The 23,214-nt window shown below is 44.4% G+C and overlaps 1 protein-coding gene across 2 annotated transcripts in view; it reads right to left on the reverse strand.

The window, feature by feature from the left end:
• Positions 1 to 23,214, reverse strand: part of PRKCB (protein kinase C beta) — a 438,119-nt gene that overhangs the window by 69,312 nt on the left and 345,593 nt on the right. For both annotated transcript variants that reach the window (XM_029057467.1, XM_029057466.1), the window contains exons 11-12: positions 8,038 to 8,129; positions 5,013 to 5,075 (exon numbers count right to left, since the gene is read on the reverse strand). In XM_029057467.1, coding sequence (XP_028913300.1) covers positions 5,013 to 5,075; positions 8,038 to 8,129 — 155 coding nt within the window. The remainder of the gene's footprint in view (positions 1 to 5,012; positions 5,076 to 8,037; positions 8,130 to 23,214) is intronic.

Below are 23,214 nucleotides of genomic sequence, written 5' to 3' on the forward strand. Positions count from 1 at the left end.
TCCCCCCTTCTTTTCTCCCTCTTTTCCTCTCTATCTCTCTTCCTCTTTTCTTCTCTCTTCCTCTCTCCCCCTTATCTCCTCTCTGTCTCGCTTCATCTCCCTCTTTTTGTCTTTTTTTCCTCTTCTGCTCTCCTCTTTACTTCTCTCATTTTCTCTCATCCTTTCTCTCTCTCTTCCTTTCTTTTTCTTTCTTTTTCTCTTCCATTTTCCTCTCTCTTTTCTCTCTCACTCTATTTCTCTCTCTCTCATGAAACTGCCAAGTGAGATCAAGAAATTTATAAATCAAAAGGTGGAAACCAAAATGTTTTTGCCATTAACTCAAATTTTCAAAAGGGAAAGCAAGCACTATGGGGTTATCCTTTAGTCAGTCACACCTTGGATTAGGAAAATACCCTCTCTGTTTGATTTAACCAACAGGCACAGGAAATTCATATGGATCCTGAAGGAAATCAAATGCAGAGCCTTTTAAGGACAGCAGGGTAATCACCCAAACCGTCAAACTACTTGGGGATGTATCAAGTGCCAAACCAGAAACATCAAGTTGATCGCCATCTGCCAGTTTGGCGAATGTTATTTGTTCAGATACCATGGGTCTTCATGGCAAGATAATGGATGGCAATTTCAATCATGCCCTCCCATGGAAGGAACACAAAGTTGCTGCCAATCACTTCAAGGCAGAGCTTCCCTGGAGAAAATAGGGAGCACAAAGGGATGGATCATCAGTCTTCTCCTGCTGTTTAACATCCCTTCAAGATCCTTATCACAACCTCTCTCACTGACAGTTAACCTTATCATTTTCTTTATTGCTGCCACCCTTTTCTCCTCATCCTTAGCTACCCTCTACAGTGAAGGTTGATGTATCTCATTAACTCTTCGCCAGACCCTCCAAACCTCTAATTGAAACCAATTTCTCTCTCTTATTCTCCCTCCCAACCCCATTCTTTTAGTGAATGACGCGTAGTGTTGCTGCAAGACAGAATCAAGGCAGGCGCTCTGAACTCGAAAGGTCCTCGTTTAAACAGAGTGAAGCTGGTTTCCCTAAATGACTAGGTGTCGTGATCTGGTTGAAGCTTAGCAGGTTGGTAGGTTCTACATAGGATTCACCTCCATTTTCAGACACAACAGACTTATAGATGTCATTTTCTTGAATTCCTCCTTAGTGTTGAATCCAAGATTGTCAATAGCAAAAACCAGTTTAATCTCATCAATAAACTACTGAAAGGGAAATGTCCCAAGATAAGAAGTGAGGATCACTGTTGTCTGATGGGTGGAGAAGGAATCCAGTGTTTATCTGACACCAGAATTGTAATAATAATGATAATCGTGGCATTTATTAAGTGCTTACTATGTGCCAGGCACTGTACTAAGCGCTGGAGTAGATACAAGGTAATTGCATTGGACACAATCCCTGTCCCATATAGGACTCACAGTCTTAATCACTATTTTACAGAAGAAGGAACTGAAGCACAGAGAAGAGAAGACCTTGGGCAAGACAAGGTCGCAAAGCAGACAGTTGGCAGAGACAGGTTTAGAACCCAAGTCCTTCTGACTCCCAGGCCCGCGCTCTATTAACTAAGTCATCTTGCTTTTCAGGGCACCTCTGTGATCTGAACAGCCCCATCAACCAATCAGCCAGATACCTTGGATACTGCTAAACATATTTTCCTTAATTAGCTCGTAGTTAAGGGAAAATACTTTGGATTTCCATCATTCCCAGCACTGGCATCATAAAAGAGATACTACCTTCCCCTCTGTTCTGCAATCTAAAACCACAGTGCGAGTTGGAAAGTTAAAAGCATGCATGCCATCATGGAGAGAGCACAGGACCGGTGCTCAGAAGACCTGGATTCTGATCCCCCTTGCCCGCTGCGTGACCTTGAGCAAGTCACTTGACTCCTCTGCACCTCAGTTTCCTCAACTGCAAAATGGGGATTAAATTCCTGTTCTCTCTGAGGCCATACTGGGACAGCATCACATTTGTAATGACACATGGAATTTGTGAGCAGCACCAGAAATAGAACTGGATTTAGGGAGAGGAGCACTGAATGGTTATCTGAGGCTACCAATTTAGTGGGGACGGACTTTTGGGGCTCCAACCCTCTTCCAACACGTGACAACTCCTGAAGATGTAGAGTTGCAGTCCCTAAGTGCAAAGAACAAAAGAGGGTCTCGCCGCCTCTTACACCCCGGCCCCGATGGCACAGTAAGAATGGTGGAATTCATTCAGGGTTTACCATATATCAAGCCCTGTGCTAAGCACTGGGGTAGGTTCAAGAGAATCAAGTGGGCCGCAATCCCTGTGCCTCATGGGGATCAGAGACTAAGATGCAGGGAGAACATATGTTTTATCCCCATTTTACAGCTGAGAAAACTGGAGTCACAGAGCAGTCAAGTGACTCGACCTAAGTCACCCACCAGGCAAGCGACACAGGTGGGACTAGAACTTGGGTCTCCTGACTCCCACGCTATGTCTGACCAAGGCGGCATTTTGTGATCGGAGAGTTTGTCTCTGTGAAAGGGAAGGGAGGGTCTGTTTAAAGAGAGAAGCTACTTCCTACTGCCGTAGGAAAGCCGTACTCATTAAACCGTCCTTTCCCAGCTCGAGCTCAGGGTGAAATTCCTGGAGAAAACAGTTCCTGGGGCCAATCAAGGACAATTCAAGGAACAGAACTGCTACAACCACAGCAAATATTTCTGCTCTTTAAACCTCCTTTTCCCCACTGCGGTCGCTCAGCTGAGATAGAGTCTTAGGCTGAGACTGGCCGACTCAGGACCACCAACTTGGAGCTCTGGGCTCGGCCACAGAAGCTAAGAAGTCTTGCATTATTATCATCAACTTTGCAGAGAATTGCTCACCAACTCCTGGGCCAAAATAATAATAATGTGGTGTTTGTTAAGCGCGTACTACGTGCAAAGCACTGTTCTAAGCGCTGGGGGGCTACAAGGTGATCAGGTTGTCCCGCGTGGGGCTCACAGTTTTTAATCCCCATTTTACAGATGAGGTAACTGAGGCACAGAGAAGTGACTTGCCCGAGGTCACACAGCTGGCAAACGGCAGAGCCGGGATTCGAACCCATGACTTTAAAAGTAAAGTTTGGGTGGGGTGAGCAGCAGTGAACATGATTTTCATCGAACTTGCTACCTGTGGAGGTTCTAGAAAGCCGGTAGAGCTCTTTACCCTTATTTTCAAAGCTGAATTGAGTAGTGCACAGATAATGCCTTTGCTCTGACAAGCCCTTGTCACCATGAAATATCCCATGAGTGTGTACAGGAAGATGGATTCAACTACAGCCGAGAGACCCTATCTTTTCTGGTCTTCTCACTAGGCTCCCTTTAATTATTGTGACCACAGGGACAACTGGTCTTGGCCCACTGACTTTGGGGGTGACAGGGCAGCTCTTGGGGGGCTGGCCAAAGCCCACCACAGCCCACTTTCTTGCCCTCCAGCCACTGCTCTGAGCTGAGAACTAGCTCCATCAGCATTAAGAATTGGCGCGTAACCCCAGAGGCCTTCCGGTCTAGGCCCAGCCAAGCCAAGATCTCAGACCATGTTTTTTACTGACTCAGTGCCTGACTCAAGGGCCGAGGGGTAAGGGAGAGAAACCCAAAGCAGTGTTCACTTTCACCAGGAGCAACAGTATAAAGCAATAGAAGCGTGACCTAGTGCAAAGAGTACGGGACTGAAAGTCAGAAGGACCTGTGTTCTAATCCCAGCTCTTCGACTTGTCTGCTGTGTGACCTTGAGCAGGTTGCTTAACTTCTCTGTGCCTCAGGTACCTCATCTGTAAAATGGGGATGGAAACTGTGAGCCCCCCGTGAGATATGAACTGTGTCCAACCTGATTAGCTTGTAACTACCCCAGTGCTTAGTACAGTGCTTGGCACATAGTAAGCGCTTAACAAATACCATAAAAAGCTATATCTCGCAGCAGCAGTAGCTGTTTGTAGCATTATCACTCCTATACGTTTTCTCTTCCCCTCCACATTTCCATCTTCTGTGGTGGTGATTTTTCAACAGGACATGATCAAAAAGGGTTTATTTTGGTGTCCTCTTACATCTGTAAATTTGTGCCCTATAGCTTCATGAATTACACCCGTGGCTTAAGGAGAATGGTGTCTGCTGATTTCTTTGCTTAAATAACTTTCTTAAATTCTGGGTCTTGTCTTGCTAGGTATCTTGATAATCCAGAATTTAATGAGTCATAAACTACATTCATTCCACCTCTGTTTGAAACACTCAAATAGCAAGTGCTGGGTTTATCCGCTAATCTCAGGACAAATCCTTCATAAACATTTATTTTTAAGTCCCAGTTATGAGAAAATAAAGCTTCATCATAATGGAGATGTCACACTCCAGTGATTCATCTTGTCTCCTGGGACTCGCATTTTACCACCAGAAGAAATGTAAAAGTCATGGGCAGGGGAAGGATAAAACCTACATTTATGAGGGGCCGCACCTATAAAGGGAAAGTAAAGACGAACAACTCTCTTCGAAGCCTCTGACATTTGCTAGGCACAAATTCCATTTAATAGGGATCCGTTCAGAGGGTGGCTGTCAGAACATTACGACCACTATTATTACTAATAATAATTATAGTACTTATTAAGCACTTACTATGTGCCATGCACCATTCTAAGTGCTGGGGTAGATCAAAATTAATCACATAGGACACAGTCCCTGCCCCCCACCTGGGGCTCACAGTTTTAATCTCCATTTTACAAATGAGGCAACTGAGGCACAGGGAAATTAAGTGACTTGCCCAAGGTCACACAGCAGACAAGTGGTGGAGCCGGGATTAGAACGCAGGTCTTTCTATTACTAATCACATTACTACTAATAATAACATTATGATCAGCTAGAACCCCAGTGTGTCTTAGGCCAAATCCTTGAACCCTGACACCCCATCTCTTGTCAGAGCCAACAGATGTACTTTAAAATTATAAATATTCTCTTCTGGCATGGAAAGGAGAGAAGGAAAGCTCAGGGAGAAAGAGAAAAGCCCGCATACCTACCGATAAATGATGCCTTTGCTCTGTAAGAAGAAGAGGCCAATGGCGATTTCTGCTGCATAGAATCTGAAATACAAAATTGAACAAGATTCTCCTCATCATCATCAATGGTATTTATTGAGCACTTACCGTGTGCAGAGCACTGTCCTTGGGAGCGCTTGGGAGAGGACAATGCAACAGAGTTGATAGCTACGTTCCCTGCCCGCAGTGAGCTTACAGTCTAGAAGGAGAGATAGACATTACTATAAACTTTATAATATATAATTTATAGATGTGCACATCAGTTCTGTGGGGCTGAAGATGGGGAGAATATTAAATGCCCAAAGATTACCAACACAAGCTTATAGATGGCATAGAAGGGAGAGGGAGGTGAAATAAAGAAGGCTTAATTGAGAAAGGCCTCTTGGAGGAGATGTGATCTTAATAATGTTTTGAAGGTGAGGAGAGTGGTGATCTGGTATATGTAGGAAGGGGAGGGAGTTCCAGGATAGAAGGAGGTGTGGGAAAGGTGTCGGCGGTGAGGTAGACTAGATAGGGGCACAGAGAGAAGTTGGCTTCAGAGGAGCAGTGTGTGTGGGCTGGGCTGTAGTAGGAGATCAGAGAGGTGAGGTAGAAGGGGGTGAGATGAGTGAGTGCTTTAAAGCCGACAGTAAGGAGTTTCTGTTTGATGCGGAGGTGGAAGGGCAACCACTGGAGATTCTTGAGGAGTGGGGAGACATGGACTAAACATTTGTGTAGAAAAATGATCCATGCAGCGGAATGAAGTATCCCGAAGAGGCGGATACTTTAAAACAAAGTGCTTTTTAAATCTCATTATGCCAAATTTAATGAACTGGACACAGGCTACAGGAGAAGAGCCCCACAGCGAAACTTAACTATACATCAAGTAAGCATGTAGTCACGTATGAACTATTTCATAATGATAACAATAAGGAGGATGAAATAAAAACTGTTACAGTAATGATGACAACAACTATCTTGGTTACCACAGACCTTGGAGACACTAGGAGAGTGTAATTGCCTTGTTAAAGGAAGTAGTGGGCTGAAGGAATCACGACTCCAAAATAGGGACTTTGATGGAGTCGGGGAATGTGAAGTAACCAGGGTCGACAGGTACAAGCATTTAAATCATCAGCTCTGAAACATTACTAAATCCAGTCCAGTTTCCAATGCACAAGGGCAAAATCAGGTCACTGATAATAATTAATAATAATTGTGGCTTTTGTTAATCGCTTACTATGTGCCAGGCACTGTACTAATCTCTGGTGTATCTCTGGGGTAGATAAAAGCAAATCCCTGTCTTACACGGGACTCACAGTCTTATTCGTCATTTTACAGACGAGGGAACTGAGGACCAGAGAAGCGAAGTGACTTGCCCGAGGTCACACAGCAGACAAGTGGTGGAGCCAGAATTAGAACCCATGTCTGATTCCCAGGCTCTTGCTATGTCCACTACATCATGCTGCTTCCTAATAGTGATTTTGGACATTTCAGCCGAGCAGTAGGGGATGGAATGGACTAGAAAGATGGGTTTTTCTTTTGACAACAGAGGCTGCAGGTGAGAAGTGCAGAAGAGGTTACAGAGGAGAAGTGGGGAGAGTGGATCAGGAAAGGGAGAACGACGGGGAAAACGCAAACTCTGATGTGACTCTCAAAGGACTATTTTCAGACTCGCCAATTCTGTCTCTCTTACCAGAGGTGAAGCCATTTAAAAAATGAATCTGTTCATAACCTGAATGTTCTGCATTCCAAACCTCAGGATACATAATGGATGAAGAGCAGAAACCAGGCCAAGAGACAGGAGAAAAAGGTTGTTCTACTCGGAACAGATTCGGTTGAACCTACAGTCTTGGGCATTCAGAGAAACTGGAGTCTCAGCCCTGAATGATGCCACTTGGCCAATTCAGAATCAGCACTTAAGGGCTAAAGAAGGAGTCATAGTGTCCATATTGCTTTCTATTTTGCTGAAAAGAATTGATAAAGAATGTGGAGATGGAGGTAAGGAAAAATACTAGGAAAAGATAAGCTCCCTAATTCTCCTAAAAGGCCAACAAAACTAAGAATAAGTGTTCAAAGATATTTTTAATTTATTAGACGTAACTTACTATAATTCTTATGGTATTTATTAAGCACTTACTACGTATCAAACACTGTTCTATGTGCTGGAGTAAGCAATCAGTTTAGACCAAGTCCCTGTCCTAAATGGACTCACCGTCTGAGAGGGAGGAAGAACAAGTATTTAATCCTCATTTTCCAGTTGAGGAAACTGAGGTATAGAGACGTTTAGGGACTTGCCCAGGGCCACACAGCAGAGCCTGGGTTAGACCCTAGCTCCTCTGATTCCCAGGCCTGTGTTCTTTCTACTAGGCCAAATTGCTTTTCCGGGGAATTACGCAGAATGCAGGCAGCTCAGGGATTGCATCTTAGAGTTCCCTTCACTTCTGGAGTATTTCCGGAGCCCACTATGGGTTGAGAAAGTCTATAGAACATTTTTTCTGGGGGAGTACAAAGGACACTCCCAAAATCCGATATTCCAGCTCTAAGGATAACCCAATTAAGGCGATGGGCATCACAAGGGGTCCTAGCCCTAACCCTATAAACCGAGGAAGGAAGTAGCATGGCCTAGTAGAAAGAGCACAGGCCTGGGAGTCACAGGCTCTGGGTTCTAATTCCAGCTCCACCACTTACCTACTAGTCAACCTCTCTGCGCCTTAGTTCCCTCATAACTATGTTAATAATAATTATGGTAGTTGTTAAGTGCTCACTATGGGCCAAGCACTACTCTAGGAGCTGGGGTAGTCACTTAACTTCTCTGTGCCTCAGTTCTCCCTCCTACTTAGACTGTGAGCCCCAGGTGGGCCCGGGACTGTATCCATCCTAAATAACTTGTATCCACCCCAGCACCGAGACCAGTGTTGACATGTAGTAAGTGCTTACCAAATAAAATTTAAACAAATCCAACACTTCCCATCGCTTCAAATGAGTGTTGTTTCCCCAGAGATATGTTACTCAAAATGACTTCACTTACACAGCATGAGGTTCCTTAAATCTGCCAACTTGCTGAATCTGGTACATCAGGTCTCCACCATTCACGTACTCCATCACAAAATACAGGCGGTCCTGAAAAATCAGAAGAAAACATCAGCATCAGCACTTGCAAGTTCTTCTGGATGGTTTCTGCTCTTCAAAAGAGGTAGAAAAGAACAATGGAATAAAAGAATTGAATTCTGAAGAGTTCAAAACACTTTGACACCCCTTGACTCATTCTTCTTCACATCATCCATTTGAAATAGCAAAGAAGAGTGTTCTCTGATTTGCAGAGCGGGAGAATGAAGTCCAGAGGTTGAGAAGAGAATAGGCGACCAACCATCCTGGGAAGTTTCATAATTTTGGGTTTTTGTGGGGTTTTTTTGTAATGGCATTTGTTAAGTGCTTACTATGTGACAAGCTCTGTTCTAAGTACTAGGGTAGATATAAGTTAATCAGGTGGGACACAGTCGCTGGTCCTACATGGGGCTCACAGAAAAGTAGAAGGGAGAACAGGTATCGAATCCCCATTTTGCAGTTAAGGAAACTGAGTCACAGAGAAATTAAGTGTCTTGCACTAGATTAATAATAATAATAATAATGTTGCTATTTGTTAAGCGCTTACTATGTGCCGAGCACTGTTCTAAGCGCTGGGGTAGACAGAGGGGAATCAGGATGTCTCACGTGGGGCTCACAGTCTTAATCCCCATTTTACAGATGAGGGAACTGAGGCACCGAGAAGTTAAGCGACTTGCCCAAAGTCCCACAGCTGACAAGTGGCCAAGCCGGGATTCGAACCCATGACCTCTGACTCCAAAGCCCGTGCTCTTTCCACTGAGCCACGCTGCTTCCCTGAAGGTTATAACCTTCTCTGAAGGTCATACAGCAGGCAAGTAGCATGTTGGAACTGAAGCCGGGTCCTCTGGCTCCCAGGTCCTGCTTTATCCAGTAGGCCACACTGCCTCTCCTAGTTCACCTGATCAGAGGCAGGAGCCTGGACCAGATGACTTCTCTAGGTTCTATCCAGCTCTAGAATTCCACTGATAATCCAAGCAGCAAGTTTCTGGGGTAATTCCTCAATTTATAGCTCTATGCTACAACAGGAAGGTCTCAGATGTTTTCAAGGAGAGAAGGCAATGCTCGATAAGTGGATGTCATCCGGACACATTTATTCCAATGCCAGAGAGGCAACATAGTCTGGAGATAATAACGTTGGTATTTGTTAAGCGCCTACTATGTGCCGAGCACTGTTCTAAGCGCTGGGGTAGACACAGGGGAATCAGGTTGTCCCACGTGGGGCTCACAGTCTTAATCCCCATTTTACAGATGAGGGAACTGAGGCACCGAGAAGTTAAGCGACTTGCCCAAAGTCCCACAGCTGACAAGTGGCCGAGCCGGCATTCGAACCCGTGGCCTCTGACTCCAAAGCCTCTTTCCACTGAGCCACGGGGTCGCTGGTGGGTGCGGCTGCTTCTGATTTACCGAATTATACTGGTCCAGTTGTGTAATGACCACTAGGGATGGAGTTTCAACCCATCCCTTAGTAACCCATTTTGGTGTTTGCTTAGAAGCAGCGTGACCTAGTGAATGGAGGTCAGGCCTGGGAGTCAGAAGGACCTGGGTGCTAATCCTGCCTCCACCACTCTTCTGCTGGCCAAGTCTCAGTTCTCTCTGCCTGAGTTACCTCTTCTGTAAAATGTGGATTACAACTGGGAGCCCTGTGTGGGACAGGGAGTTTGTCCAATCTGATCATTATTGTAGAAGCAGTGGCAAGAGCCTGGGATTGGGAGTCAGAGGTCATGGGTTCCAATCCTGGCTCCACCACTTGTCTGTTGTGTGACTTTGGGCAAGTCACTTCACTTCTCTGTGCCTCAGTTACCTCATCTGTAAAATGGGGATTAAGACTGGGAGCCCCGTGTGGGAAAACCTGATAACCTTGTATCTATCCCAGCGCTTAGAACAGTGCCTGGCACGTGGTAAGTGCTTAACAAATACCATCATTATTATTATTATTATTACCTGGGTTAGGAAAAACTCCAATCCGACAATCTTGCACCTATCTTGTACTTAACCCAGAACTTTTTACAGGGCCTGGCACATAGTAAGAAATTAACAAGCACCACAATTCTTCTTCTTCTTATATTATGCCCAGCCAAATTCACTCCAGTTTCAGGGCCGCTTCCTCTTGTTCAGGTCTCAGTGGACAGGGAGAACTGGCCAGCATTCTCCTCATAAAAACCTTTCCTTTACTTGAAGCTTTAATTAAGGGAAGGCTGTTACGGCATCCCATAACCTTCTCTCCTCTATGTTAACCAATGCCAACTCCTTCTAGCCTCTCTTCTTAGAACCTACAATATTCCCTCTCATAATTGCTTCCACCTTGTAACTACTCCACCCAATTTTTGAGGAGGAAATAAAAGTTTCTTTTTTTTCGTACCACATAATGGTAAACATGTCTGCTATTTCTGTTGTATTATACTCTCCCGTGTGCTTAGTACAGTTCTCTGCACAAAGTAAGCACTCGACAAAAACCATTGATTGACTGACAGCGGCACGTGCTGGAAGGAGAGGAGGAGGAGGAGGAGGAAGAAGAAGAGAAGTAGGAGAAGAAAGAGGAGCCAAGTGAGAATGTGGCAACACAACAGGAAGGAAGAGTTCTTCACAAAGATGGACTTGTGGCAGGGTTAGAGAATGAAGGTGGGAGAGTGACAATGCAGGAGGAAGGAGGATTTAATCCATGGACTGCTTTTGGAAAGCAGTTAGAGATGCAGTCTCAAAGGCCCTCTTACCTTCCTCTTCTTTTTCCTCTCCTCTTCTCCCCCTTTTAAATTCTCTTTATTCTCTACTCCTCACTGCAAGTCTTAATTCTTAGAGGCCCCACATAATTTCTGCAACAGTGTTTTAATGTAATCAGTCAGTAAATGGTATTTATTGAGAGCTTACTCTTTAATGTTGGAAAAACTTTGCATGAAAGTGGAGCGTCTTTCGACCCTATCCAGCTCTTTTACCTCCTTTTTAAAATGTGGTGGGAAGCCTGGACACAATCAAATCAATCAGTCATATTGATAGAGTGTTTACTGTGTGCAGGGCACTGTACTAAGCGCTTGGGAGAGAACAACAAAACAATATAACAGACATATTCCCTGCCCCCAGTGAGCTTACAGTCTAGAGGACACAAAGTTCATTAAGGGTCTGACCAAGGCTGAAAGTGACTGAATACATTTTTTCGTCAAAAGAAAAAACAAAAAAACCAACAGCAGCAACCAAAAAGAGCCAAAGCTTTTTTTTTTTGAAAAAATGCCAGCTATTCAAAAGAAGACTTTGGGAACACTTATTTTACACTTTTGTTCTGATTCCTACAACCAACCCCAGTGTCTCTCGGCAAAACCAAGGCATGGATTCTCCCTAAGAAATGATTCTGAGATCCACTTAACTTACGTCATACCTTGCCATTTTCTTGATTGTAGGGGGAGCTAGAACTGAATTCATCATCTACTCAAACTTTTACTGCTCCTACAAATCAAATTAGTAGCACTGCTTGATGAAAGTAGATCATATGACAAGGAGTACGTCCTTGTCAAAAGGACATAAATTCAGTCCCAAGAGAGGAGGGGAAACAAATGAGGAAAACACTCCTGATAATTCTGGAAAAATAACTTTGTACTTTACAACTCCATCAAAATCATCTTCATCATGTGGTACTTTGCTAGGTGTCAGGAAGATGGTTTTCATATCAGCCTTCGGGACATATCAGAGGGGAAGGCCAACAAGGAGGAGTCCTACAGTAATCAAGGTCTGACCTAATCAGAACCCGAGCAGAAGATTTGGTGGCTAAAGAGGGAAGAGAGGGTAGATATATGAGACGTTGAGGAGTAGAAAGTGGCTATATTTATCAACTGAATGACTTGGGGGCCTAGAGCAGAAAGGCCAATAAGATTATTCCAAAATCTTGGGAAATAGGCTGCCCAGTGTGATGGGAAAGTGTTTTCAGAATCTTTACAAAAGAAGTGGCGGAGGATCTTTGGGTAGCCACAGCCCTTCTTACCAGGCTTCAGATTAAAATAGAAGTGCTGTTCATCTGCTGCCGAACTCCTTACTTCCTCACACTGCTGAGGCAGGATTTGGATTTGTTCAACTCCCTAAAGTTTGGATTGGCCACCACGGTCCTGGAAAGAAACTCCCTCTCTGCCATCATGACTACCAGTCCCCTACTCTGCACCAGTGTCACACAAAGCTTTGGGGCAAGGAGGAGAGAAGAGTAGCTGGGGACACGATCACTGCCTTCTGCGGTCTAGTGGAGAGAACACAGGCCTGAGAGTCTTAACGTCCTGGGTTCTAATCCCCCATCTGGTACGAAGCTGCTGTGTGACCTTGGGCAAGTCACTTCAGTTCTCTGGGCCTCACTTACCACATCTGTAAAATGGGGATTAAGACTGTGAGCCCCACGCGGAAAAGGGACTCTGTGCAGCCCGATTTGCTTGTAAACACCTCAGTGCTTAGTACAGTGCCTGGCACGCAGTAAGTGCTTAACAAGTACCACAGTTATCATTATTATTATGCACCTGAAGCGAGTGACCCTCAATCAGTCAATCAATCAGTTGAGCGGGAAGCAACATGGCTTAGTGGAAGTGCATGGACCCGGGAGTCAGACGACCAGCGTTCTAATTCTGATGTCATTTGTCTGCTGTGTGACCTCAGGCAAGTCACTTTACTTCTCTGTGCCTCAGTTACCTCATCTATAAAATGAGAATTAAATCTTACTCCCTCCTATTTAGACCGTGAGCCCCATGAGGGACAGGGTTGTGTCTGACCTGATTATCTTATATCATCCAACACTTAGAACAGTGGTTTGCACACATAGTAAATGCTTAACAAGCACCATTTAAAAATCAATGGAATTTACTTTATGCAAAGCACTGTACTAAGCACTTGAGTACAATATAACAGAATTGGTAGACTCATTCCCTTCCTGCCACAAGTGTGCAGTTTAGAGGGGGAGACCCTTAACATGGCCCAGGCCAAAATAGGTGTCAAGGTGTCAAGGCCTTCCAAAGATCAATCAGAGCCGGAAAATTCTTAACATAATAATGTTGGTATTTGTTAAGTGCTCACTATGTGCAGAGCACTGTTCTAAGCACTGGGGTAGATACAGGGAAATCAGGTTGTCCCACGAGAGGCTCACAGTTAATCCCCATTTTACAGATGAGGGAACTGAGGCCCAGAGAAGAGAAGTGACTTGCCCACAGTCACACAGCTGACAAGTGGCAGAGCCGGGAGTCGAACCCATGACCTCTGACTCCGAAGCCCGGGCTCTTTCCACTGAGCCACGCTGCTTCCCTATGTGCAAATACTGTGAACTATTTTACCAGTCAACCTCCTCCACCCTTTCACAACCCCACCACTTCATCTACGTGCTGTGAGAAATAAACGCCTGCTCTCTTTTCATGCTTGGATTAGAGACCCAGCATATCCTAGTGGATAGAGCATAGGCCTGGGAGTCAGAAGGATCAGGGTTCTAATCCTGGCTCTGTCAATCGTCTGTTCTGTGACCTTGGGCGAGTCGTTTAACTTCTCTGTGCCTCGGCTACCCAACTCTAAAATGGCTGAGTGTGAGCCCCGTGTGGGGCATGGATTGGGTCCAACGCGATTAGCTAGTATCTCAGTGGTTACTACAGTGCCTGGCTCATATTTTTGCAAGCCTGCCATATCTCGGGATCCATCAGCCAATCAGTGGTCTTTATTGAGCACTTACTGTGTGCAGAGCACTGTACCAAACACTTAGGAGAGGGTAATAGAGCTGGTAGAATCAATCATACTTACTGAGTGTTTACAGTGTGCAGGGCACTGTACTAAGCACTTGGGAGAGTACACTATAACAGAGCTGGTAGACATTTCTCTGCCCTCCAGGAGTTGACAGTCTAGAAGGGGAGATGCTTCAAAGAGGTTTCCCCAGATAAGAAAAGAGTAGAATCACCCCTACCGCTAACTCCCATTTAAAGATCTTTGCCTATTTGTAGTCTCACAATGAAAAATCCTGTTGCACAAGCTGGCCGTTCACTCCCATCAAAATATTTGTTTGCTTCTCAATTCAAAGAACCTGCGACGCAGATGCAGGAAGCCATGCCAGAAAGAGAAAGATGTAAAAATAGATCGTCATTTAGGGAAACAGCTCTGAAAACAAAAAAGAAGAATGTAAATGATGAAGCTGATAAGTCGAAGACACAGACTGAGGACTAGAAACCAGAGTGGCCAACTGTGTTTCTAAAGAAATGGTGTCAGGGAGTGTGTAGGCCTTTTTGAAATAAAAAAGTATGTTATCGGCCTCTGTCCGCTAATGTGAGAGGATCAGTTAATCAAACAATCATATTTACTGAGTGCTTATTTGTGCATAGAGCAGTGTACTAAGTGCTTGGGAGAGTTTCAGTTATTCATTCAATCATATTTATTGAGTGCTTACTGTGTATAGAAAGTACAATGCAACCATAAACAGACACATTCCCTGCCCACAGGTTTAGAGTCTAGAGGCGGGGAGACAGACATCAGTACAGATAAATATATTACAGATATGTGTATAGATGTTGTGGGGCCGGGAGGGGACAAGAATAAAGGAAGCAAGTCAGGGTGTTGCGGAAGGGAGTGGGAGAAGGGGAAAGAGGGGGCCTAGTTTGGGAAGGCTTCTTGGAGGAGGTGTGCTTTCAATAAAGCTTTGAAATGGAGGAGAGAAATCGCCTGTCAGATTTGAGGAGGGAGGGTGCGCCAGACCAACCAGGCCAGAGGTAGGATGTGAGCCATGGGTCAGTGGCAAGAGAGGCGAAAGCGAGGCACAGTGAGAAAGTTAGCACTACAGGAGGGAAGTATATAGGCTGAATTCTAGAAAGAGTCGTGAGGTGAGGAAGGAAGGGGAAAGGTGGTGGAGTGCTTTGAAGCCAATGGTGAAGTTTCTGTTTGATGTGGAGGTGGAAGGGCAACCACAGGAGCTTCGTGAGGAGCAGGGTGACATGTCCTGAATGATTTTGTAGAAAAATGATCCAGGCAGCAGAGTGAAATATGGACTCGAGAGAGGAGAGACAGGAGGCTGGGAGGTCAGCAATAAAGCTGATGCAGTAAGCCAGGCAGGAGGGGATCAGTGATTGCATTAACGTAGTAGTAGTCCGGATGGAGAGGAAAGGGAGGATTTAAGTGATGTTGTGAAGGTGGGACCGACAGGATTTATCGATGGAATGAATATGAGGGTTGAATGAGAGAGAGGAGCCAAGGATAATGCCAAGGTTATGGGCTTGTGAGACAGGAAGGGTGGTGGTACCGACTACAGCGATGGGAGAGTCAGGGGGCGGACAGGGGTTGGTGGGAAGATGAGGAGTTCAGCTTTGGACATGTTAAGCTTGAAGAGAGGGGAGGACATCCAAGTAGAGGTGTCTAGAAGGCAAGAGGAAATGGGACACTGTAGAGAGGGAGAGACATCAGAGCTGGAGATGTAGATTTGGGTATCATCCGATAGAAGTGGCAATTTACTTAGAGAGATAATGTTGGTATTTTTTAAGCGCTTACTATGTGCGGAACACTGTTCTAAGCTCTGGGTGAGATACAGGGTAATCAGCTTGTCCCACGTGAGGCTCACAGTTAATCCCCATTTTACAGATGAGGTAACTGAGGCACAGAGAAGTTAAGTGACTCGCCCACAGTCACACAGCTGACAAGTGGCAGAGCCGGGAGTCGAACCCATGACCTCTGACTCCGAAGCCCAGGCTCTTTCCACTGAGCCACGCTGCTTCCCCTTCACGCCGCTTCACTGTAACAGCTTCTAGATATAGTCCCTTTCCACGAGAAGCTTACGGTCTAGAGGATAAAGTCTTACTTCCCTCACAATGGAAAACTTTGGGTGGTTTTCAATTGCATTTTTTCAGGTAAAGAGGGAAAATTTAGGGCTCATTTGGATCCATTCCCAATGCAAATCAGCTTCTGTATTCTTATTTTAATGGACAGCGCATTCTGTTTGGTTAGTTAATGCAAGGTAATTACATGGCATGGCTGAAAAGGATCATATGTAGTCAAGAGATCTACGAAATACATTTAGGCGCATTTGGTGAATGATAGATGTCACGAGGAGTGAATTTAATTTAATTTTATAAATATTTATGCTTATTTATTTTATAAATATATTTTATTTTCTAAATATGAGCCAGCCAAATGCCTAAATGAACAGAAGATCTTGGAAACAGCAAATGTGGCTTTGTAGAGAGTAAACTATGCCAAACACATTTGCTCTCTTCTGCTGAGAGTGTCGGGCCCTGGAGACCAGAGAACAAGCGCTAGATGGAATCTATTTAGATTTTGGAACGGCTTTAAATTCTGTCCCACAGGGCAGCCCTACCGACAAGCGGGACAGCATGGTCTTTGACCATTCTCTTGGTTAGAGGCCGTAGAGGTAGCTCTAAGTTCACACCCAAAGGTCAATTAATTAATGGAGGTTCCATCGACCTGAGGGGAGCATATTGAGCCTATTGTGCTCTGGGCTAGTTCTTTTCCAATCTATTCATTGATTATCTGGACCAAGGAATTGAGCGCATTAATTGTGTCTTTGGATTTTACTAAAAGGTACAGGGTTCCTTACGCTTTGGAAAGCAGAAAAGGAATTCAGAATGATAAACTGGGGAAATGGTACTACGAAAATGCAATGAAATTCAGTAACGAAAAGGGTAAATTGTATTAATAATAATAATAATAATAATTATGTTGGTATTTGTTAAGGAATTATTATGTGCAGAGCACTGTTCTAAGCGCTGGGGTAGATACAGGGTAATCAAGTTGTCCAAAGTGAGGCTCACAGTTAATCCCCATTTTACAGATGAGGTAACTGAGGCATAGAGAAGTGAAGTGACTTGCTCACAGTCACACAGCTGACAAGTGGCAGAGCCGGGAGTCGAACCCATGACCTCTGACTCTGAAGCCCAGGCTCTTTCCACTGAACCACGCTGCTTCCCGTGTAGCCCCTTGGGGGTGAAAACAAACACCACAAATGTGGGCTGAGCCAAGAACAGCAGAAAAAGCACTGTTACTCACGTTACTCACTGCAACTCTTGACCACTGAGTACATAATAATTATGGTACTTGTTAAGCGCTTACTATGTGCCAAGCACTGTTCTAAGCTCTAGGGTAGATATGTTAAGCAGGTTGGTCACAGTCCCTGTCCCACATGACACTCATACTTTCAATCCCCATCTTACAGATGAGGGAACTGAGGCCCAGGGAAGTGAAGCAGCGTGGCTCAGTGGAAAGAGGACGGGCTTTGGAGTCAGAGGTCATGAGTTCGAATCCCAGCTCTGCCACTTGTCAGCTGTGTGGCTGTGGGCAAGTCACTTAACTTCTCTGTGCCTCAGTTACCTCATCTGTAAAATGGGGATTAGGACTGCGAGCCCCACGTGGGACAACCTGATTCCCCTGTGTCTACCCCAGCGCTTAGAACAGTGCTCTGCACATAGTAAGTGCTTAACAAATACCAACGTTATTATTATTATTAAGTGACTTGCCCAAGGTCACACAGCAGACATGTGGTGGAGCCCGGATTAGAACCCAGGTCCTTACGACTCCCAGGCCCGTGCTCTATCCACTAAGCCAAGCTCTACACGCAGGAAAGAGAGCGGGATTCCAAAGGAGCTGCTCTTGGATGTGCTGACGTGTGGTGACTAACTCCACATAGGTAGAAGAAAGAAGAAGGTCAGATACCAGTTGAACCATTAAATAAGGTGGCAGAGCTGCTGTTTGCTGGGAAGCAACAGGTGAGGACTGTCCAGTGCCCAGCCACTGGAGTTGGAGCGAGGGTCTTTCCGTTTCATCTTTCAAAGCGTAGGAGGTACGAAAGCCAAAGATGACAACAGGGGCATCACTCCATCAGAAACCGGTCGGCATATGTTCTCACGGCGTACTGAGATGCTGCTCATGACTGGATTTTTCAGTTTTATTCCTTTTCCTCAAATAATAATAATAATTGTGGTACTTGTTAAGCACTTTCTGCATGCCAGGAACTGTACTAAGCGCTGGGGTGGGTATGGCTCAGTGGAAAGAACCTGGGCTTGGGAGTCAGAGGTCATGGGTTCGAATCCAGGCTCTGCCACTTGCCAGCTGTGTGACCGTGGGCAAGTCACTTAACTTCTCTGTGCCTCAGTCACCTCATCTGTAAAATGGAGATTAAGACTGTGAGCCTCATGTGGGACAACCTGATCACCCCGTATCTACCCCAGCGCTTAGAACAGTGCTCTGCACATAGTAAGCGCTTAACAAATACCAACATTATTATTAGTATTATTATTATTACAAGTAAATTAGGTTGGACCCAGTTCCCTGTCCCACAGGACAGTCTCAATTCCCATTTTACAGATGAGGAAACTGAAGTCCAGAGAAGTGAAGTGACTGGCCCAAAGCCACACAGTAGACAAGTGACCCAGGCCCCTGCTCTATCCACTAGGCCATGCAGAATCCTCTTCAAATTCTAGGACAATAGATTTCCCATGACTCTACTGTCTGGCATGCCAGTTACGCTTAAAGGCACACTAAAATGCCTTTAATTGCAATTTCCTTGTGAGGTGTTCAAGATTTTTCCAGACAATATCTCAGTACCCTAAGTCAATTAATCTCTTCAGCCAACTCTAGTGCTTACGTAATCAATCATTCAATTGTATCTATATACTAAGTGCTCGGGTGAGTGCTAAATAACAGAGTAGAACTTTTTTATGTCGTCCTTAGGACTTGGCTGAGCATTTATGTCTGTTTTATTTATTTATTTTTGAAATCCCTGGATGCAAATATCTTTCTGTTTGCCTCCCCGCATTAGCATTACAGAATGTAAGACCCTGGTGGATAGGGTATCTGCCACTTCATTATTCTTAACTTTCCAAATGCCTAGTACACACATAAGTGGGAACTCAATTAATGTTATTATTATGACTATTATCATTACTTTTACTAATACTATCCATCAGTGGTATTTATTGAATGCTGACTGTGGACAGAACATAGTACGAAGCCTTCGGGAGAGTACAATAGGTTTGATACCAGAGAGCTGCATGGCCTAGTGGATAGAGCATGGGCCTGGGAGTCAGGAGGACATAGGTTCTCATCCTGGCTCCACCATCTCTCTGCTGTTGTGACCTTGGGCAAGTCACTTTATTTCTCTGTGCCTCAGTTACCTCATCTGCCAAATGGGGATTAAGATTGTGAGCCCCATGTGGGAAAGAGATTTGGTCCAACCTGATTTGCTTGTATCGATCCCAGCGCTTAGTTCAGTGCCTGGCACATAGTAATCACTTACCAAATACCACCATTCTCCCTGTCCTAAAGGAGATTACAGTCTACTACCTAATTCATTCTTTCAATTTTCTCAGAATGTAAGTGGGAGCCAGAATGACCATCGCTTTTTTCAGCATTGGAGGCATAGATTGCTTAAGTGATCTGTCATGGGGGCATTTGACTCTCAGGCCAGGGCTCACACTATCTCAACAGATGAAGACGGATATCTGACAGAAAGCCAAACTAAAAATATCACTTTTTTTCACCTCACTTTGAAGAAAAAGAAAACACTTGCTTTTAAATTTTATTTTTTTTTAAATGGGCAGATGGGGACCTGCCAGTAGCAGAGAAGAAAATTGGGTGTCTAACAGACGGAGAGGAAAGGGCATTACTTGGGTGCTCTCTGTTCGGAGAAATTAAACTCCGTTCCAAAATCCATAACTTGTCCCAAAGAAGATTTTTCAAATTTGTCTTTCACCTTGGCTTAGCATTCAGACAAATTCCGTTCCTTTGTTTCCAGTGCAGTCGCAGCCCAAGATGTTTTTTTGGGCTGCGTAATTGGTTTTTTGAAAATGTGGGTGAATCACGAATGGGGAATAATGGGGAATTGTTTTCCTGTAGACTTCATGTTATAAAATGAGAGTCTGTTCCAGAACCTCTGGAAAAATAAATATGGAATTCCTTCACGTGCAATATTCTGTACAACTAATCATCATTAAAGTATTATCTATTTTCTATTATAATAATTAAAAGCAGTATTATTTATGCTCTATTACAGTCAGTAATTAAAAGAATTACATCACAATATTAAATGAGGAGTTGCAATATGTTTATTACTCTTTGTAAGATGCTGCTGTGCTGACTGAGGTGGTGGCTATTCGACTTCCGTTACACGTGTCCAATTTAAGTTGAACAATAGCCACCTTCTTTTCTTCATACAGCACCTTGTTGGAGGCTAAATACATCTATTTCAGCACACCTTTGAACTCCTTTCCTTATCAGAACCTTCTTCGATCATTTAAAAAAAGTTCACCTGTTTTGTTGAAAACAGATGCAAGGTTTTTAAATCCCCAAATCGTAACCGGTGATGGATCCATTAAGCCCGTCGATTAGACTGTAAGCCCGTCGATTAGACCGTAAGCCCGTCAAAGGGGAGGGAATGTCTCTATGTGTTACCGATTTGTACATTCCAAGCGCTTAGTACAGTGCTCTGCACATAGTAAGCGCTCAATAAATACTACTGAATGAATGAATGAATGAATGAATCTAGGACTCTAGCCTAAGCAGCAGCCTCGACAAACTCTTTCTCCTCCACCCTCAGGAAGCGAGAGTTCTCAGCTTCATTCAAAAACATCACAGAATCAGAGCGAGGTAAGAGGGGCAGAGATCCTTGCGGGATTAAGATGGCCTTTTTTACGGCACTGTGATTCTATGCTGTTTTCAGATAGAGCAGTGAATTTCGCTTCCAGTGTGTGTTTGGAGAGAGAAGTGGGGAGGGCAGGGCAGAGGGAAATTGAATTTCCTGCAGTTATTAGACAGAATGTTAGGTGTAGCTCACAGATCCAGAGCTACATCGGCAGTTAATGCCTGACATTTCTCAAGACTTTACGTAGAGTGGTTGTTTAGAAGCAGGCAAACACCTTTACTACTTCTAGAGTCTGCAACATTTTCTTTGGGAAATTAACAAATTGTTTACCTCATTTCAAAGCAGCAAAACCCTAATCTCTGATGACAATAATCCCATCTCATAAACAAGCCTGAACTATTTATGGTCGACTGTAAATCCAGTGGAAATATTTACTTTTTCTAACCAAGCCAAAATGACTGCTCCACTAGCTATTAACTAGCTATTAACTTGAACTTAATTGGCCCAGTGCTGGCCAATTTGTAGAGGGAAAGGCTATAGACACAGGCTAGGAAGCCAATCCAGAGTCCCTCCGTAAGTAAACTAGCTTTTTCCTTACCTGCTTCTTTATTTACCTGACACACTGTGAAAAAAAGGGCTTGAACTAAGAGGGAGTAGGTCTATCCTAATCAGAGTAAAGAAATCAATCCATTCAGCTGATACACAGTTCTCCTAGGATACGGGGATCACGTCTCTGACAAAACCCACGTAAATCAAAACTCGCAGCATGATGGATGCATCTTTATCCGTGCCACCCCCTAACACTCAACCTCTAGACTGCAAGCCCGTTGTGAGCAGGGAATGTGTCTGTTTATTGTATTGTACTCTCCCCCGTGCTTAATACACTGCTCTACACGCAGTAAGCTATCAATAAATGCAATTGACTGACCGACAACGGTTTCCTCTGACAGCACAGCATGTTCTAACCAGACAGACGCATGTTATTGCAAAATGTTCTCTATTCCCTTTAGAACATCGCATCCAAAACATAGAGTGAAAAACACAGGCTATGGAAGAATGAAATATATTTAGGTCACTAAATACTGAGTGTATCCAGACAATGGAACGGCGGCTGTATGGTGAGCTGAGACAGGGAAATTGAAAGAAAGAGGAAACATCGTAAGAATACAGTTAACAAAGCCTCAGGCAATTGTTCCATCCTAACGGAAATATTCACCAATAGACCCACAAGGTGCACTGCAATCAGGAAGTGACTGCCTCAGTTTGAACAGAACTTCCACAAGGATTGTCAAATAAGGAGACAAAAGTGAAAACAGTACCAGATGCTACAAGAGAATCAGTGTGATCTAGTGGATAGAGCCCAGGCCTGGGAGTTAGAAAGACCTGGGTTCCAATCCTGGCTCCGCCACTTGCCTGCTGTGTGACCTTGGGCAAGTCACTTCACTTCTTTGTGCCTCAGCTACCTCACCCGTAAATAATGGGGATTAAGACTGTGAGCTCCATGTGGGACGGGGACTGCGTCTAATTGGATTTGCTTGCATCCAACCCACTGCTTAGAACAGTGCCTGGCACCTAGTAAGCACTTAACTACCACCTCTAGAAGGAGCATTTCCAAATCTACATCTCCAGCCCTGATCTCCCTCCCTCTCTGCAGTCTCGCATTTCCTCCGGTCTTCAAGACATCTCCTTTTGGACGTCCCACCAACAACTCAAATTTAGCATGTCCAAACATGTCCAAAGCAGAACTTCTTATCTTCCCACTCAAATCCTGTCCTCCCATGATTTTCCCATTACTACAGACAACACAACCATCCTTCCTGTCTCATATACCTGTAACCTTGACATTATTCTTGTTTCCTCTCATTCAACCTACATATTCAATTTATCACTAAATCCTGTCAGTTCAACCTTCACGACATCACTAAAATCTGATAATAATGTTTAATCCACCTTAATCCAAGCATTTATCGCAGCCCGCCTAGATTACTTTATCAGCCTCTTTGCTGACCTCTCTGCCTCCTGTCTCCCCCAACTCCAGTCCATATTTCACCCTGCTGCCTGGATCACTTTTCTATAAATCCCCACTCCTCAAGAACCTCCAGTGGCTGCCCATCCGCCTCCACATCAAACAGAAACTCCTTACAGACAATTTAAAGCACTCTCCTACTACAACACTGTCAGCACACTGCACTTGTTAATTATTTCCTGTAACTCCAACTTGTCTATCTTGCCTCCGACTATTGCCCACATCCTGCCTCTGGCCTGGAACATCCTCCCTCTTTATATAGGACAGATAATTATTCTTTCCACCTATTGAAGGCACATCTCCTCCCAGAGGACTTTCTTGACTAAGCCCTCATTTCTTCTTCTCCCACTCCCTTTTGCGTTGCCTTGATTTTACTCCCTCTATTCATCCCTCCCTCAGCCCCACAGTTTATATATGTACAAATTCGTAATTTATTCATTTATATTTATGTCTGTCTCCCTCTCTAGACTGCAAGCTCATTGTGGGCAGTGAATGCGTGTATC

The sequence above is a fragment of the Ornithorhynchus anatinus genome, chromosome 2 (assembly GCF_004115215.2).
Source record: "Ornithorhynchus anatinus isolate Pmale09 chromosome 2, mOrnAna1.pri.v4, whole genome shotgun sequence".
Lineage (NCBI taxonomy): Eukaryota > Metazoa > Chordata > Mammalia > Monotremata > Ornithorhynchidae > Ornithorhynchus > Ornithorhynchus anatinus.